Genomic DNA, 17,941 nt, shown 5'->3' on the forward strand with positions numbered 1-17,941 from the left:
ACTATCCAAACGAGTGGTGCAACTTAATACACCTTATATTTCAGATTATTTCTTAAAAATCTATACACCATATATCAAGGAACGGAGGGAGTATAACAGAACATTGATTAAAAACATTTAGGGTGCCCACTGCCAAGGGGAGAATGTCGCCACGCTACTTGAAAAGAAATACAATGATTAAACATACGTGGGATATACAACTACTTATTAATCAAACAAGTTTTTTCTTTCTATGAACGAGATAAAATGATAAGCTACTAGTGTTGGAACCGCTTTGTGATTAATGATATCACAATTCAACATGGCAACAACTTCCTGTCTTGCAAGAAAATAGCTCTGCTCCATGTCTCCAATTGATATCGTCCCCATGTATATATGCTGGAAGCTTTTTGCAAGTCTTCCAGAATAATAGTAGTCCGGTGAGGCCATGGGCACAAACATGGAAAATAGAAGCACTGTAGTGTGTCCCATGCGCCTAAACAAGGCAAGAATATAATCCAACCAGCACCAGTATATTATTGCATGAAAGAATAAGCCTCTACTCCCTCTCCTATCTTGCATAATGAAAGCCATGTGCAATATTCAGATGTTGCTAAAACACTTCACATACTTTGCTCAACTCTAGTAAAATACTACTAGTATTTTAGAATGAGCCAACACAGACATACTATATCCTAACAACTTCATCTATGAGAAAACCATCAACTTTTGTGTTAAAAAAGATCATACTTTTTGCTGGTATAGAAAACATTGGAGATGCATGATGAGCCATAAAAAAGCAATCCACTAAATTTCCTGTCAACCAAGAATTAAATTAGCCGATGAGTAAATGCCTGCCACAAGCGCTCCTGGATCTCGCCCACCCTCTGTAATTCGGCCTCGGACGGCATCACCTCCCAGTACCCGCAGCAAACGGCTTCGTACTCCTCTTGGGTGAGATGGCTGAACTGGTCGATGCATCGGTTGTTATTGTAGACCCCGATGGCGTAGCCAGCGTTGTGCTGGTCGATGTCGCGGAGGGCCTCCTTAAATATGGTGTACCGGTGCTCCTCGTGGGCGATGGAGCTGTAGGTAATGCCTACTCGTACCTTCCACTCCGCCAAGATCTTGCGCGTGTCCTCCTCGCTCCTCCCCCTCTCCCAGGAGAAGACGGAGTAGCCTTCGTCATGCCACCGCCGGTCGATGAGGCCGAGCCTGTGCTTGAACATGGTGTACGCGCGCTGCTCCTCCTTGGCGAGGGAGCTGTTGGTCGTGCCCTGCTTGGCCTTCCACTCCGTGAAGATCTGCCGTGTCTCCTCCTCGCTCATCCCCCTCTCCCCCGAGAAGACGGAGTAGCCGTCGTCATGCCACAGCTGGTCGATGTCGCAGAAATCCTTATAAACATGGCCTACACGTGCTCCTCCTCCTCCTCGGTGAGGGAGCTGTTGGTCGTGCCGTGCCCGTGCCTGGCCTTCCACTCCATGAACATCCGCCATTTCTCCTCGCTCCTCGTCCTCTCCCACCTGTCCGATGTGTTGCTCGTGGGCGCCGCCGCCGCCAGCGACACCAGCAGCAGCAGTAGCGCCGCCGCCGCCATGATCCTCATCACGACGCGAATTAAAGGCGAGAGGACTACGTACGTATATGAGATGTGTGGATCGATGGATCTCTCGTCGAAACGCTAGCTCCCTCGCTCGTCGAAACGCTCGCTGGATCTAAGTTTGGATTGTCGATTTGGTCTGTATAGGCTGTATATTTAAATGAAGGGCTCAGACCGAGAAGGGACGGACGTAGATCGAGACGTACACGAATTATAATTGAGTCAATTACACTGGTGGTGCTAGAACTTGGCGTAAACGGTCACTTTAGTGCTAGAAGTTGCGGTGTACATTAAAGTGGTGCGAAAACTTGGTTCAAGCATGCAAATACGGTGCTTATCACGTTAGCATACGGAATGTGCATTGACTAGGCTCGTGGGTCTTGTTGTCAGCCACTGGACAGGGAGAGGAGGCATGTGGCCAGATTTTTTTCATTCTTCATCTCTCACCAGTGAGTCCCGCCTGTCAAAATTAACAGGAAAAATGGGAGACCAGGATTCGAACACGAGACCAAGGCTAGCTAAAAAACCTGTCAAATAAGTAAGCTGTTCAATTTACAACATCCTGAATGGATAACTATCCTACATGTATTAAACAACGACGCATCTGAAGTTTTAAATGGGTTGCAGATATTGCGCCCCATTTTGCGCGAGCTTCTTTCTTAAGATATTTATAAAACATAAGTAATAAATATTATGTCTAAATATTTGTGTGCTATAGATTTTACACAAACAAGTCATGATTAGTAAATAAAAATATTTAAATATACACCCATGTATTATATAAAATATATAGTTAATCCAAACATTTAAAATATCTATTAAATAAACCTGTTCACATATAATTTCAAAACACATTCTTATATTCGAAATAATATTTAAGAATTGTAAAAAATGTTTATATAATAAAAAATGATACACTTTTTTAAAATTACATCTAAATTTTTAATTTTTATCATACGAACATTTCAATAATTATAAGCATATTTGTATAGTTAGATTTTTTTAAATGAAAAATATACAAAATTTTAAGTTTTAACTATTAATGAATATCCAACCGTGTATAATATGCAAATATATAATGTTTTTGAACATAACTCATGAGTAAAAAATACAAATGTGAATATTATTAGATATTAAGTGAATTTTTGTATTCATCATTTTAAAATTTAAATATCCGTGTGTGAATAATTTTTTTGTATTTATTAAACATTGTATCTAATGTACATTTAAATGTCCATATTAACTAAATAATTTAGATATATATATATATAATATGTTTATATATTTAAATGATTTTATTTACAAAATATTGAGAACACATAAATATTGGAACATAATTTTTATTACTTTGGCTTTTAAAATATCTTATAAAATAGCTTGACGAAAATGAGCTCCAATATATGCAGCCCATTGAAGCTCCACATACGTCCTTGCTAATATTTGTAAGTTCGTTATCTGTACTGAAAATGTCGAAGTTTAGGGTGTAGTGGTTAGCCTGTACTTTTGGTAACCCGTGGTCGCTGGTTCGAAACCTGCACGGAATGTTTTTTTCTGTAAAATATATTGATAGGCGAGACCTCACTGGTCATTGAGAAGAAAAATGCCACGTCCATAGGGTCTTTTTAGTCAAAAAATATATATTCTAAGGGGTTTTTCTTCATGCTTCACTGGCTGACAACGGACCTCAGCATAGATTTTGTATACAAAACGGGATAAGCACTGTATTTGCACACTCAAGTCAAGTTTTTGTACCACTTCGATGTACACCGCAATTTCTAGCACCAAAATGACCATTTACGCCAAGTTCTACCACCACCGATGTAATTAACTCATTATAATTGCCTGCAGATCGATCCAGCTGTTATGAGACAGGACGGACTACAATAGAATCTGAGCATGCAGTAGAAAAAATAGAAAACCGAAGCTGGACCATCGGATTAAAGATCAATGGCACATATTCGGGTGGAGCAAACTGTGCGTACATTTTGCAGGAAGGTTCCTCGTTCGCAGTTTATTTGCCTTTGATGCCGTTCTCGCCCTAAGAGCATCTCCAACAGGCGCATGAAATTTGTGGCGCGCCGGAAAAATAGCCAGTTTGGCGCGCGAGAGGCCACGCGGCGCGCTCTAGCAGGCGCACGAAATATATTGGCACGCGTGGGGAAAAGCGGCAGCGCACGCGGTAGTTTTGGCGCGTGAAGCCCAGCGCGCTGGTTAAAAGCCGCGCCCCTGCGCCCGCCAACCGCCAAAATGTTCCCTCCGACCATGCCTTCTTCTCCGCCTCTTCTAGCGCCCTACCGCCGTCGCGCCTTCTCCCCCCGCCTCTTCCAGCGCCCAGCCACCGCCGCGCCTTCTCCCCTCGTCGGTTCTAGCGCACCGCCCATGAGGCCGCCTGCGCGTACGACGCGGCAGCGTGGCGCCTCAGGCGGCCTCGATTGTAGTTTAATTTCTCTGACGTGCGGACCCGCGAGCAGGCGCAGGATCTCGCGCCTCCCCCGCGACAAATCAGCGACGAGGATCGCCGCCTCCAACAGAGGCGGGAGCGCTGCCTCCTCATCACCGAGGTGGACGAGCACGCCATGGTTGTGTGGCGCGAGTGCTACCCGCAGGATGTCGCTCCTAGGAACGGGTTCTGGGAGCAGAGGAGGGCGGAGCGAGCCGTGCGTCGAGTGGACAAGCGTGCACGGAAGGAACTGGCGGAAGCCCGGATCGAGCTGGGGCCTGCGTCGACCTGAGACGATGAGATCTTCGGTGGCTCGACGCGTTTACATCGTCGGACTACACCACCAAGGAGGATGAGGAGTAGTCTAGCATCGTTTTATCTATTTTTATTTAGCATCGTATGAACTTGCTTGTGGGCTTGGACTATACTATGAATTTGAACTATGAATGTTTCCGTATGTGTTGTTTTATATTTTTTTCCAAGCGCCGGCTGGTCGGGCGAGCTGGATTTTACAGTGTCTGGTCAAGCGCTACAGCGACGCGCTAAATATTGCAAGGCCCGGAAAAGCAACGACGCTCCTGCATGCACTAAAATGCTATTTCAATGCTGCAAAATTATTTTAGCGCGTCGCGCGCCTGTTGGAGATGCTCTAACCAGATACCCCACACAGCGACAACGCAGGAGCCAAAAATTTCAGTTGGCAGCGGCGGCGGCCCAGATCCGGAGGTAAACTGGCGACTACGCAAAGAAGGTACTGATTTGTCTCCTTCCCGATAGATCCTAACCGTTTCTTCGCCGGCGGTGCAGGGCCCATCATAGAGCGTTGTAACCGCCCCATCTAATTCTCTGGCAGCTCGTGTAGGGCAGGCCGGTCGTCCTGGGTTCCTCCTGCTCTCACGGCTAGAATCTGGCCAATGTCGTGCTGCGTGCTTCCTCCCCCTGACAAGATCCAGCAGCACCTCACTCATGACCGGAGAAGAACAGGGTGAGGTGTGGCGTCCATCTTGAACGGCCGGCCTACTTGGGTCAAAAGCCACGCCATACCATGTCACCTTAATATACTGCTTGGGGTTTGGACTGAACGTGTCAGATTTGGTTTGTGGAGATTAGCGACATAAGGGACCCAAATCAGATATACAAACACCATCCTGATGTGGGCCGCTTAAAACCTGTCCTTTGTTGAGTGTGTACAAGTGTTTATTTGTACCAAATGATTGTCTTACGTAGTGTTACTGTTCAATACATTTTACATTTGATTCTCAACTCCCGTCTCCAACCTAACGAGGCCTCGTCCTAGTGAAACATGCCTGCAGATGGTTTGTCATCCCATGCTCAACATCGCACTTATTCGATCCAGGTCAGTGGAGGGGATTTCTTTCTGTATGCTTCCCATTCGCACTATTGTACTCTAGAAACCACGTGCACCATTCCTTCCTCCCATTTTCTCTGAGTGACAAGTTCGACTTGGTGCTAGTTTCTGTTCTACTATCTCTAGGAGATAGCTAGGAATTGCTAATCAGCACAGAAAAGTGTAAAGTCATCGTGTTATCTATAGGGCGTGACATGCGTAGACTGGACACGGTTTGGTAGACGCACTAGGTATGAGATCACTGCCATCAAGTTAAAATCAAGGAAAACGTTTAAATTCATCCGACTTATTTCTCCGTCGCGCAAACCTCCTCCTCTAGCTGCCACGTGCCCCTGTGGCCCAGCACGCCTGTCTCTGTCCTTTCCCTCCAGGAAACATCACGAGCCATCCATCCCATCTTATCCACTCGGGCTCTCTTCTTTCTCAACCCAAGCATACAACCACCATCGCCCCATGTGAGCTTGCCGTCACCTGCTCCATCATCACACGGCCACCGCGGTGAGCTTGCCGTCACCTGCTCCAAGCACACCGCTCACATGTCGTCCTAACTGCTGCAAGGCCCGCCACTGGCCGCTGCAAGAGCGGACGCGCCCTTGTGCGAGATGCAACTGCCGGCGAGCTGAGGTAGGGCAGCGGGTGTCGATACTGCAGATGAGTGTGCAGCCGGCCGGACTCGGGGGTCGTGGCGGTGTCTCAACAGGGGGCCGACGACGCTCCATCCATTCTTCAAGCGAGCGATGCGGTGGCTCGCCGGTTTTTTCCAGCAACTCCCGTGCTGCCACCCGGGGCTGCGTGGTGCTCCAATGGAGCATCGCCGGGGACCCGTCGGTGCTGCAACGAAACATCGCCGGGAACCGTCGTACTGCGTTGGAGCTACGTCAGGCTGCAATGGAGCTTCGTCAGAGTTGCAATAGAGCTCCGGCGAGGTTGCAATGAAACGCCTCCGAGCGCTTCCGGGCGCCGCCGGAGCTACAGTGAAGCGCCACGGGTGTCGTTGGAGCTCCGGCGAGGTTGCAATGAAGCATCGTCAGGCGCCGCCGGAGCTGCAGTGAAGCGCCGCGGGGCCGTTGGAGCTCCGGCAAGGTTGCAATGAAGCACCGCCGGAGTTGCAGCGAAGCACCGCGAGGGCCGTTGTAGCTCCGGCAAGGTTGGAATGAAGCGCCGCTTGACGCCGTCGGTGCTGCGAGGTGTTGCCATGAAGCTGCTGCCATGGAAGCTGCTGCGTGGTTCTACCCATGGGAGCTGGCTGAACGTACGGTTGCAGAGCGTCTGATCGGACGGTTTTGGAGGTGGCTTAATTTTGACTAAAATCATCCGGATGATTTGTAGTATCCGCCTAAAATCAATGCAGCACTTTTTGTGGCCTTGTTTTATTTTTCACTGTTTTTTTTCACTTTTCAAAGCATTTTGAGTTGACTCTGTTTCTACCATTTAAGGACATACGAGATGCTCCCTTGTTTTCTACTTTGTACAGTCCCGAAAATTATAGTGCATGACAAATTCCGTATGTTGACACAACAAAATTCCCAAAAGGTTTAGTATGTATCTCTGACTGAATCGGGTTGGGAGGCTGCTAAATTCAGTGCTTTCTTCGTGCACCTTTCCATGTCAATCAAATTGGAAGTGTGTTTATGCTCTATATATTGGCGATATGGATAATGGGTAGCAATTTTGTTCTCATAATCGATAAAGCAGAGCTTGTTTATCTAGGAGTTCCTGATCAGGAGCGCTGCTCTTGATCAGTAGCAATGTCTTCCGCTGCTCACCTTGCGAATCTGCTAGAACTGGAGATTTCTAGGTGCTTTGTTTGGTTCACGTCCTGGCTACTTGTTGTTTCAGAAAGGACGGCGGTGGAAGGCGATGACTGCGACTGACAAGCGTCACAGTGGCCAATCATGGACGGCCGCCGGCAACTCTGCTCACTCCGTGCATGATTGCGCGTTGCTCGCTGGTAGGGTAGTTGATTCCGGTGTTTTTTTCATGTCCGTGGAGTTGTCTACTTGGTACCGTAATATCGGCAGCCTAGCTGGTTTTCCAGCAGAGAGAGTCAAGGAGTGGCGAAGCCCAAATCGTTGGGCTACAGTCGGATAACTGGCTGACAATCTGGAACTACACTCATGCATATGCTGCCACATCTATGTGTGCACACAGAGTGTTATATTCCAATTACAGGAAAACATTTGGTTTGGATAGGAGCACCAACAGTAATGCTAGCGAAACACTGTGTCAGTCTCTCATTGAAGCGATACTGGTAGCTCACGGTTGTGCCACCCTCGATTTGTGTCCACGTGTAGACAATTTGATTCAGCGTTCCACTGTTCCGAGTTTAGCTGTTCGGAAGTTGAAGTCCGGCATGGTAGCAAGGAGAAATGTAAATGTTGGCTGTCACTGATGATGTATTTCCATATACCTCCCATTCCCGATAACTTGCCCTGGTCAAACACATCCTAATTATTATCCCTCACCATTCCTTCAAGTCTTGACTTCACTCCTTGCATGTGAGGATTGAGTGCTCCTATTCTGAATTTCTGATTATTAATCCATGTAGGAAGCTATTAAAAGAAGCTGCATGGGCATTGCTTTTGTGAGCATAGGTTGACGGACGCCCGTGGGCTAGGACGAGAGTAATTTTGTTGTGTAGGACAAAGGAAATCACAGTACTATAAGATTCTTCTATTTAATGTTGTCTACATCTAATTAAAGAATACAACAAGATGTACCTTTTGAATATGAAGGGAAAGAAAAAGAATGGATTACAAATTACTTTGAAGGTTCTATTAAGATTGTCATCATGGCGCCACATTATGGCCGGCATCTAATAGAAAGATACCCATGTTCCTAACAGGTGAATATGACGTTTTGGGGTAGTGACCTCGGACACAAACAATAGGACTTTTTTTTATGGGCGTTCGTGTACATATGTGTTCGATGGTGCGGGAAATGCTCAACAGATGAAAGTGAGACGTGCAAGACTCAGGTCTCTAAATTCTGAAGCTTTTCCATGAAACTCAGAATACAGCCGGATGTGCAAGAATCAAGGCTAGTTTGGCTCACTTCATTGCATATTTTCCTAAAGGTTGTTTGTTCTGTGTGGTGGTGGCCTACGTGTACCTAGGGCTCGACGAGCCTGCCCGGTTTCTGGGGGTACAGCAACAACATCTTCGATTATTATCCCATTTAGTTGGAAAGGCAACCAGACGAGTTGTTCTGAACACGCTGAGTTTGTATTAAGCCTTCCACCCTCTTTGAGCCCTGTCATGTGCACGCTGCGACCTGGAGGGGCCGTGCAGTCAAGAATCAAGAGGCCTCCGCCTTGATTTCTGAACAGCAGTAGCAAGATTCCAGTGAGGAAGGTGGTGACAATCCCATTCATGCGCCCGGAGATGGTGATTGATCACACAGCTGATCTGCCTACCAACGTGGCTAGTCAATAATATATGGACGCGCATCGATTGATGGGGTTCATGGCAGTGAGTCCAACCACACTGGATGAGTCATCACCCCTCTCGGCCCCAAACCGGCCATCACCACGCTCGTTCATCTACTTACCGTTCTTCTAGGTAGATATATACACATGATCCTGTTGTGGGCCGGCTAAAACTTTTCCCCTGTTGAGTGTGTACAAGTGTTCGTTAGTACTAATGAATGTCTTACGTTGTCTCACTGTTCAATACATTTTTCATTTAATTCTCAACTCCCATCTCCAACCAAACGAGGCCTCATCCTAGTGAAGCATACTACATCACTAGTAGAAACAGAGGCTTCCATACGCCCCCATTAGTCCCTAAAATAATCGAACCGCGACCAAAGGGGTCTTTGGTCGCGGTTCGGGAGGAGACCCGCGACCAACTATCTGGGCACAGCGCGCTCGGTCGACAGCTGGCGGACGGGAGGGGCTTTAGTCCCGGTTGACCTGGCCAACCGAGACTAAAGGTCCTCAGGCTGGCCCGAAGGCCTTTAGTTGCGGTTGGCCAGGCCAACCGGGACTAAAGGACCATCCCTATATATAGGACTCAGCTCACTTCACTTAGCCACAATTCAGAAGGGGGTGGTGGGTTTGCTTTTGGTTCCTCCTATGCACACAAGGTGTTCGATGAAATGCCCGAGAGCATGAAACAAACATGATATGAAGTGTCCGAGCCACACTTGAGCTTTCTCATTTATTTTTCCTCCGCGATCGCGGTTAGCAACTTGAACCTTTCATGTGTCATTGATAAAATATGCATGTGTGTAGTTCATTGTTTAATTTGTATTATTTCTAGCTAGTTAGTTTAACAAATGCATGATGGTTAATTATATACTTTATATAATAATAATGCAGATGAATCGGCAATGGATGTACGGTCCCCGACTCTCCGGCGAGTTCACTACGGGTTTGAAAGATTTCCTCGTAGTGGCAAATGCGAACAAGCAGCGAGGTTTTATTATCTGTCCATGTGCTGTCTGTAAGAATCAGAAGGGTTACTCCTCCTCAAGAGACGTTCACATGCACCTGCTTCGGCACGGTTTCATGCGAAGCTATAATTGTTGGACCAAGCATGGAGAAAGAGGGGTTAGAATGGAAGAAGATGAAGAAGGGGATGATATTGATGACAACTATCATGATCATTTCGGTGATACTTTCGTGGAGGATGATGCTGAAGGTGGGGAAGGGTTAGGTGAAGGTGAAGAAGAGGCACATGATGAGCCCGCTGATGATCTTGGTCGGACCATTGCTGATGCACGGAGACGCTGCGAAACTGACAAGGAGAGGGAGAATTTGGATGGCATGTTAGAGGATCACAAAAAGTCGTTGTACCCAGGATGCGATAATAGTCTGAAAAAGCTGAGCTGCACACTGGATTTGCTAAAATGGAAGGCACAGGAAGGTGTAGCTGACTCATCATTTGAAAATTTGCTGAAAATGTTGAAGAATATGTTTCCGAAGAATAACGAGTTGCCCGCCAGTACGTACGAAGCAAAGAAGGTTGTCTGCCCTCTAGGTTTAGAGGTTCTGAAGATACATGCATGCATTAACGACTGCATCCTCTACCGCGGTGAATACGAGAATTTGAATGAATGCCCTGTATGCACTGCATTGCGTTATAAGATCAGAGGCGATGACCCTGGTGACGATGTTGAGGGCGAGAAACCCAGGAAGAGGGTTCCCTCCAAGGTGATGTGGTATGCTCCTATAATACCACGGTTGAAACGTCTGTTCAGGAACAAAAAGCATGCCAAGTCGTTGCGATGGCACAAAGAGGACCGTAAGTCCGAGGGGGAGTTGAGACACACCGCTGATGGAACGCAATGGAGAAAGAACGACAGAGTGTTCAAAGATTTTGCAGCTGACGCAAGGAACATAAGATTTGGTCTAAGTACTGATGGCATGAATCCTTTTGGCGAGCAGAGCTCCAGCCATAGCACCTGGCCCGTGACTCTATGCATCTACAACCTTCCTCCTTGGTTGTGCATGAAGCGGAAGTTCATTATGATGCCAGTGCTCATCCAAGGTCCAAAGCAACCCGGGAACGACATCGATGTGTACCTAAGGCCATTAGTTGATGAACTTTTACAGTTGTGGGGCAGACCTGGTGTACGTGTCTGGGATGAGCACAAAGAAGAGGAATTTGACCTACGAGCGTTGCTTTTTGTAACCATCAACGATTGGCCTGCTCTCAGCAACCTTTCGGGACAGACAAATAAGGGATACAATGCATGCACGCACTGCTTACATGAGACTGAAAGTGTACGTTTGGGTAATTGTAAGAAGAACGTGTACCTGGGTCATCGTCGATTTCTTCCCCGAAATCATAACGTAAGAAAGAAAGGCAAGCATTTCAACGGCAAGGCAGATCACCGGCCGAAGCCTGCGGAACGTACTGGTGCTGAGATATTTGATATGGTCAAGGATTTGAAAGTCATCTTTGGAAAGGGTCCTGGCGGACAATCAGTTCCGCGGGGAGTTGACGGGCACGCACCCATGTGGAAGAAGAAATCTATATTTTGGGAGCTAGAATATTGGAAATTCCTAGATGTCCGCTCTGCAATCGACGTGATGCATGTTACGAAGAATATTTGCGTGAACCTGCTAAGCTTCTTGGGCGTGTATGGGAAGACAAATGATACAAAGGAAGCACGGCAGGACCAGCAACTTTTGAAAGACCCAGATGACCGGCATCCGGAATGGTTTCAAGGTCGTGCCAGCTACGCTCTTACCAAAGAAGAGAAGGTCATTTTTTTTGAATGCCTGAGCAGTATGAAGGCCCCGTCTAGCTTCTCGTTGAATATAAAGGGAATAATAAACATGGCGGACAAAAAGTTCCTAAACCTGAAGTCTCACGACTGCCACGTGATTATGACGCAATTGCTTCCGATTGCTTTGAGGGGGCTCCTACCGGAAAATGTTCGAGTAGCCATTGTGAAGCTATGTGCATTCCTTAATGCAATCTCTCAGAAGGTAATCAATCCAGAAGATCTACCACAGTTACAGAACGATGTGGTCCAATGCCTTGTCAGTTTCGAGTTGGTGTTCCCACCATCCTTCTTCGATATTATGACGCACCTCCTGCTCCACCTAGTCGAAGAGATTTCCATTCTCGGTCCTGTATTTCTACACAATATGTTCCCCTTTGAGAGGTTCATGGGAGTATTAAAGAAATATGTTCGTAACCGTGCTAGGCCAGAAGGAAGCATCGTCAAGGGCTATGGAAATGAGGAGGTAATTGAGTTCTGTATTGACTATGTTCCTGACCTTAAGCCGATTGGTATTCCTCAATCGCGGCACGAGGGGAGACTAAGTGGAAAAGGCACGATCGGAAGGAAATCAACGATATGTATGGACGGTCATTCTATGACTGAAGCACACCACACAGTTCTGCAAAATTCCAGCTTGGTGGCTCCGTACTTCGAGCAACACAAGAATATTTTACGCTCGGACAACCCGGGGAAGCCTGAATCCTGGATAAGAAAGGCCCACATGGAGACTTTCGGCAGTTGGTTGCGAAAACATTTAATGAATGACAATGATGTTGGAGATCAGCTGTACATGTTGGCCAAGACACCATCTTCGACTATAACGACTTTCCAAGGGTACGAGATAAATGGGAATACATTTTACACCATCGCCCAAGATAAAAAGAGCACCAACCAAAACAGTGGTGTCCGCTTTGATGCAGCAACCGAGAATGGGCAAAAGGTCACATATTATGGTTACATAGAGGAGATATGGGAACTTGACTATGGACCCTCCTTTAAGGTCCCTTTGTTCCGGTGCAAATGTTTCAAGCTAACAGGAGGTGGGGTAAAGGTGGACGAGCAATACGGAATGACAATGGTGGATTTCAACAATCTTGGTTACCTTGACGAACCATTCGTCCTTGCCAAAGATGTCGCTCAGGTTTTTTATTTGAAGGACATGAGTAGCAAACCGAGGAAACGGAAAGATAAGAAAACGATCAGTACATCATGCGATGATCTAAAGCGCCACATTGTTCTTTCAGGGAAAAGAAACATCGTGGGAGTGGAGGACAAGACAGACATGTCAGAAGATTATAATATGTTTGGTGAAATTCCGCCCTTCAAAGTGAACACTGACCCAAGCATTAAGTTAAATGATGAGGATGCTCCATGGATACGGCACAATCGTAAGCAAGCAGGGACACAAGGGAAGAATTGATGTGTAATAATTTATTGTACCAAACTTTGTTGAATGGATCATGTGAATTAAAACGTACGATGGCGAATCCGGATGATTTGTATTTGGTCGATGAACTGAATTATGTATCAAACCTTTTGTCAAACCTTCAAGGGATCGAGAATGTAGAACAAAACAATCGGTCTGAATTTTTAAAATGAACTAGTTTTATTTTTCTGGATTTTTTATATATTATTTGTATTTTTAAGATTTTAAAATGAACTAGTTTTATTTTTTTGAATTTTTGATATATTATTTCTATTTTTAAGATTTTAAAATGAATTAGTTTTATTTTTATGAATTTTTTGATATATTATTTGTATTTTTAAGATTTTCAAATGAATTAGTTTTATTTTATTGAATTTTTTGATATATTATTTCTATTTTTAAGATTTTAAAATGAATTAGTTTTATTTTTCTGAATTTTTTGATATATTATTTGTATTTTTAAGATTTTCAAATGAATTAGTTTTATTTTTATGAATTTTTTCATATATTATTTGTATTTTTAAGATTTTCAAATGAATTAGTTTTATTTTATTGAATTTTTTGATATATTATTTCTATTTTTAAGATTTTAAAATGAATTAGTTTTATTTTTTTGAATTTTTTAATATATTATTTCTATTTTTAAGATTTTAAAACGAATTAGTTTTATTTTTCTGAATTTTTTGATATATTATTTTATTTTTAAGATTTTCAAATGAATTAGTTTTATTTTATTGAATTTTTTGATACATTATTCCTATTTTTAAGATTTTAAAATGAATTAGTTTTATTTTTTGAGTTTTTTGATATATTATTTGTATTTTTAAGATTTTCAAATGAATTAGTTTTATTTTTTTGAATTTTTTGATATATTATTTCTATTTTTACGATTTTAAAATGAATTAGTTTTTTTTTCTGAATTTTTTGATATATTATTTGTATTTTTAAGATTTTCAAATGAATTAGTTTTATTTTATTGAATTTTTTGATACATTATTCCTATTTTTAAGATTTTAAAATGAATTAGTTTTATTTTTCTGAATTTTTTGATATATTATTTGTATTTTTAAGATTTTCAAATGAAAAGTATATGAAAAAGGACCTTTAGTCGCGGTTCGTGACCCGAACCGCGACTAAAGGCTCTTTCCGCGCGGGAACGAAAGCGGCGCGAAAAAACCTTTAGTCCCGGTTGGGGACACCAACCGCGACTAAAGGGTACCCTTTAGTCCCGGTTGGGGACACCGGGACTAATGCTCTGTCTATATATACAGCACTTAGTACATTTTCCCCCACCTCCCATTCTCCTCTCGACGCCGACGCCCTGCCCCGACTCCGATCGACGCCGACGCCGCCAGGCTACTGCCCCGACGCCGATCGACGCCGACGCCCTGCCCCGACGCCCTGCCCCCAGTGAGCTCCGCCGCCCCCAGTGAGGTCTGCCCCCACTTCCCCTGCCCTACGCCGCCGCCCTTGCCCTGCACTGCCGCCGCCGCCCCTGCCCTGCCCTGCGCGCCGCCGCCACCGCTGCCCCTGCCCCTGCGCGCTGCCGCCGCCGCCACTGCCCCTGCGTGCCGCCGCCACCGCTGCCCCTGCCCCCGCGCGCTGCCGCCGCCACCGCTGCCCCTGCCCTGCCCTACGCGCCGCCGCCATCGCTGCCCCTGCCCCTGCGTGCTGCCTCCGCCGCCCGCCGCCGCTTGCCTGCCGTCCTCTGCCTCCCGCCGCCGCCTGCCGTCCTCCGCCGCCCGCCGCCGCCTGCCGTCAACAAACGGAAAGAGAGAGCAGAGAGGAAAAATAAAAGGAAAAAGAAAAGGAAAAAAGAAAAGGAAAGAGAGAGCAGAGAGGAAAAAGAAAAGGAAAAAAAGGAAAAAGAAAAGGAAATTAATTTGGGAATAATTGTATAAAGGAAAAAGAAAAGAAAAAAGGAAAGGAAATTTATTTGGGAATAATTGTATAAAGGAAAAAGAAAAGGAAAAGAAAAGGAAAAAGAAAAGGAAAAAGAAAAGGAAAGAGAGAGCAGAGAGGAAAAAGAAAAGGAAAAAGAAAAGAAAAAAGAAAAGGAAAAAGAAAAGGAAGTTTATTTGGGAATAATTGTATAAAGGAAAAAGAAAAGGAAAAGAAAAGGAAAAAGAAAAGGAAAAAGAAAAGGAAAGAGAGAGCAGAGAGGAAAAAGAAAAGGAAAAAGAAAAGAAAAAAGAAAAGGAAAAACATCAATTTTATTTTTTAATAGCTCTTAATCATTCAACCGTAGCTGCTCCTCCTCTATGTCCCCTTAATCTTATTTTTTAATCCTTTATACTTAATTAATTTTTACTACATGCAGGAGTGACATATGGCGGACGATAGAGCCGAGCCGCTTAGGGATCCGGAGGCTGAACGTTATTTAATAGGCATCATAAACAACGAGATTCCTTATGTGCCGGGCTCAGAATATGAGCAAGAAGAGGATGTAGTCTCTTCTTTTCTGAACCTTGACGGTGGAACAGACATTGTCGATGATCAAGAAGGTTATGGAACGGACATTGTCGACGGAGGTCAACCGTCAACAAACGACGATCTCGAATTGCAAGTAGCAACCACCTCCGGCGAGGTATATATATACATTGAGCCTCTCGTGATACAAACTTACTGAAATGTGAATACATATGTATTAACGCGCGTGACTCTCTTTCTTTTTTTAGCCCTCGGCCGGATCGAGTACGACAAAGCGTGGCAAATCCAAGGCGATGAAAACAGGAGAAACATATGCCATTGATTTTTTCAGTGAAACCGGCAAGCCCCTACAGCACACCTCAAAGTTTATCAACCAATGCGGATTCGTTGTTAGAGACAACGTCCCGATCACCGTCCAGGAATGGAAGGAGCCAAAGAAGGCACGTCTTGGTTTCAGTTTTGTCGACAAGAGAACGAAAAAGGATTGCTGGAGAAAGCTTATGGAACATTTCATTCTACCTCCGGAATACAACAAAGTCGATGAATTTGGTAATGAGGTTCCAGGTGGACGTGAGAGGAGGAGGCTAGTTAAAGAGTTCGCTCTTCAGAAGATGGGCGAAGCATTCCGGAACTTCAAGAAAAATTTAACCCGTGACTATGTCAACAAGGGCAAGACTCCGGATTTCAATGGACAACATGAGAAACTGAAAGATGATTGGCCAGAATTTGTGAGGCAAAAGAAATCGGAGCATTTCAAGGAAATATCGAAAAAAATAAGGATAATGCGAGTAAGAAAAAGTTCCATCATATTATGGGGCCAGGAGGATACCGCCTTTCGGAGCCTAAGTGGCAGAAGATGGAGGAGGACCTGAGGGTGCGAGGAATCCCTCTAGGTACAGAGGGATGGGACCCAAGGGCCAAAAGCTGGTGGTACGGGCATGGGGGATCGCTAGACCCGGAGACAGGGGTGTGTGTTCACCGGAAGAAAAAGTTTGCTCCCACCCAAGCCCTTATTGACGCAATGACCCAAGCTCAAGAGGGCTTGATCAAGTTCAACAAAGAGAACGACGCACTGACAACAGCCCTCGGGAATGATGAACACGGAGGACGTGTACGAGGCAAAGGCAGAATTCCGTGGAAAGTAGGGTTTTCCCAGGACAATGACCCGTACTGTTACAGAAGCCGTAAGAGAAAGACGGACCGGGATGCAGATCTTTTGGCGAAGTTTGCATCAGAACTCCATGAGTTGAAGCAGACCGTGCATGAACTAGTAAAAGAAAAATCGGCTGCAGGGCCGCATGAAGATCATGAAGCGGATCGCGGAAGCCAGCAGCGGAGAAGCAGCGTGGCTTCCACGGATGCCCCGCCTGGTGCTAATGCACCGATGATCGAGATTCGTGCACCGGAGCCTCACTACCCCGTGGATGATGTAAAGGAGATGAAAGAATGTGATCTGCATTATCCCGTGGGGAACGTTTCCACGAAGGTAGCTACCGGCAGTGCTTTACCCTGTACACCTGGAGCACTCCACCACAACAACCCCATTGCATATGGCTATGCTCGTGTCACGGTGGAAGACATAGTCGAAGAGTTTGAGGACCTGGAGATTGACAAAGCTACACCCGAAGGGGAGAGAAGACTTGGAGATGTCAAGCGCCAGATCATTCTATGGAAAAAGAAGTACATAGTGTTTCCAGGGGAGGCGCCAAGGCTAACAAGTCCACCCCCCTCCGATGGTGGTGGTGGTGGTGGTCGTGGTGGTTCACCTACACCTCCTTCACGCCATTTGACGCCGTCCCCCGATCCACAACCTCCGGCGGGTAAGCAGCCGCCGCCCCCCAATCCTCCTCCGGCGGGTACGACGCCCCCCAATCCTCCTCCGGCGGGTACGACGCCCCCCAATCCACCTCCGGCGAAGAAGCAGAAGCAGGCGGACAGCAAGGAAACCCGCTCCTGGACTATTAACCCGGACCCTTATGTACCTAAGACCACAAGGGTACCGGAGCCATCACTGAAGCCTCTCCTCCCAAGGCCTTGGGAACTTAGTGAAGCTGAAACCAAATTGGCCGCGTCTGCTCATTATGAGAAATGGAAGGCGGATACGAAGGCGATAAAAGAGCCTGAGACCAAGCAAGTATTCACTGAGAAGCAAAAGAAGTGGGCTAAGGATTTTTTGATGACACCGTCCCAAGCCGAGCTGAATATGCCTGACGACTATGGACATGAACTTCGTAGGCAAGCAAAAATATTGAAGCAGGAGAAAGAAGAAAGTAAAAAAAGCGGGAAACAAGTTGACCAGCTCGGGATGCAGAATAAACAATCGATCCCCCCGCTCATAGTGAAAGCCGGTCCGGAAGAGGACCCCGAGATCATAGCAGCTGCGGCAACACTTGGATTGACTGTAGCGATTGCCATGAAACAAGCGTCCGAGATGGGTTTGACTCTTCGTGCCTTCTTAGG

At 45.8% G+C, this 17,941-nt stretch overlaps 1 protein-coding gene across 1 annotated transcript; it reads right to left on the reverse strand.

Annotated features, from left to right (window-relative positions):
- Positions 1-809: 809 nt before the first annotated feature.
- On the reverse strand, positions 810-1,576 carry LOC123076558 (uncharacterized). The gene is made up of 2 exons (XM_044498737.1): positions 1,467-1,576; positions 810-1,302 (listed from the first exon to the last, which is right to left on the reverse strand). The coding sequence occupies exons 1-2, from the start codon at positions 1,574-1,576 to the stop codon at positions 810-812; spliced, it is 603 nt and encodes a 200-aa protein (XP_044354672.1).
- Positions 1,577-17,941: the final 16,365 nt, after the last annotated feature.

The sequence above is a fragment of the Triticum aestivum genome, chromosome 3D, assembly GCF_018294505.1.
Source record: "Triticum aestivum cultivar Chinese Spring chromosome 3D, IWGSC CS RefSeq v2.1, whole genome shotgun sequence".
NCBI lineage: Eukaryota > Viridiplantae > Streptophyta > Magnoliopsida > Poales > Poaceae > Triticum > Triticum aestivum.

Bases quoted from the DNA above. Each gene is read 5' to 3' on its own strand.
- LOC123076558 (XM_044498737.1), bottom strand. From the start codon at position 1,576: ATGGCGGCGGCGGCGCTACTGCTGCTGCTGGTGTCGCTGGCGGCGGCG. The intron at 1,303-1,466 runs GTTCATGGAGTG...GAGGGGGATGAG, and splicing joins AGCGAGGAGAAATGGCGGAT to CGAGGAGGAGACACGGCAGA.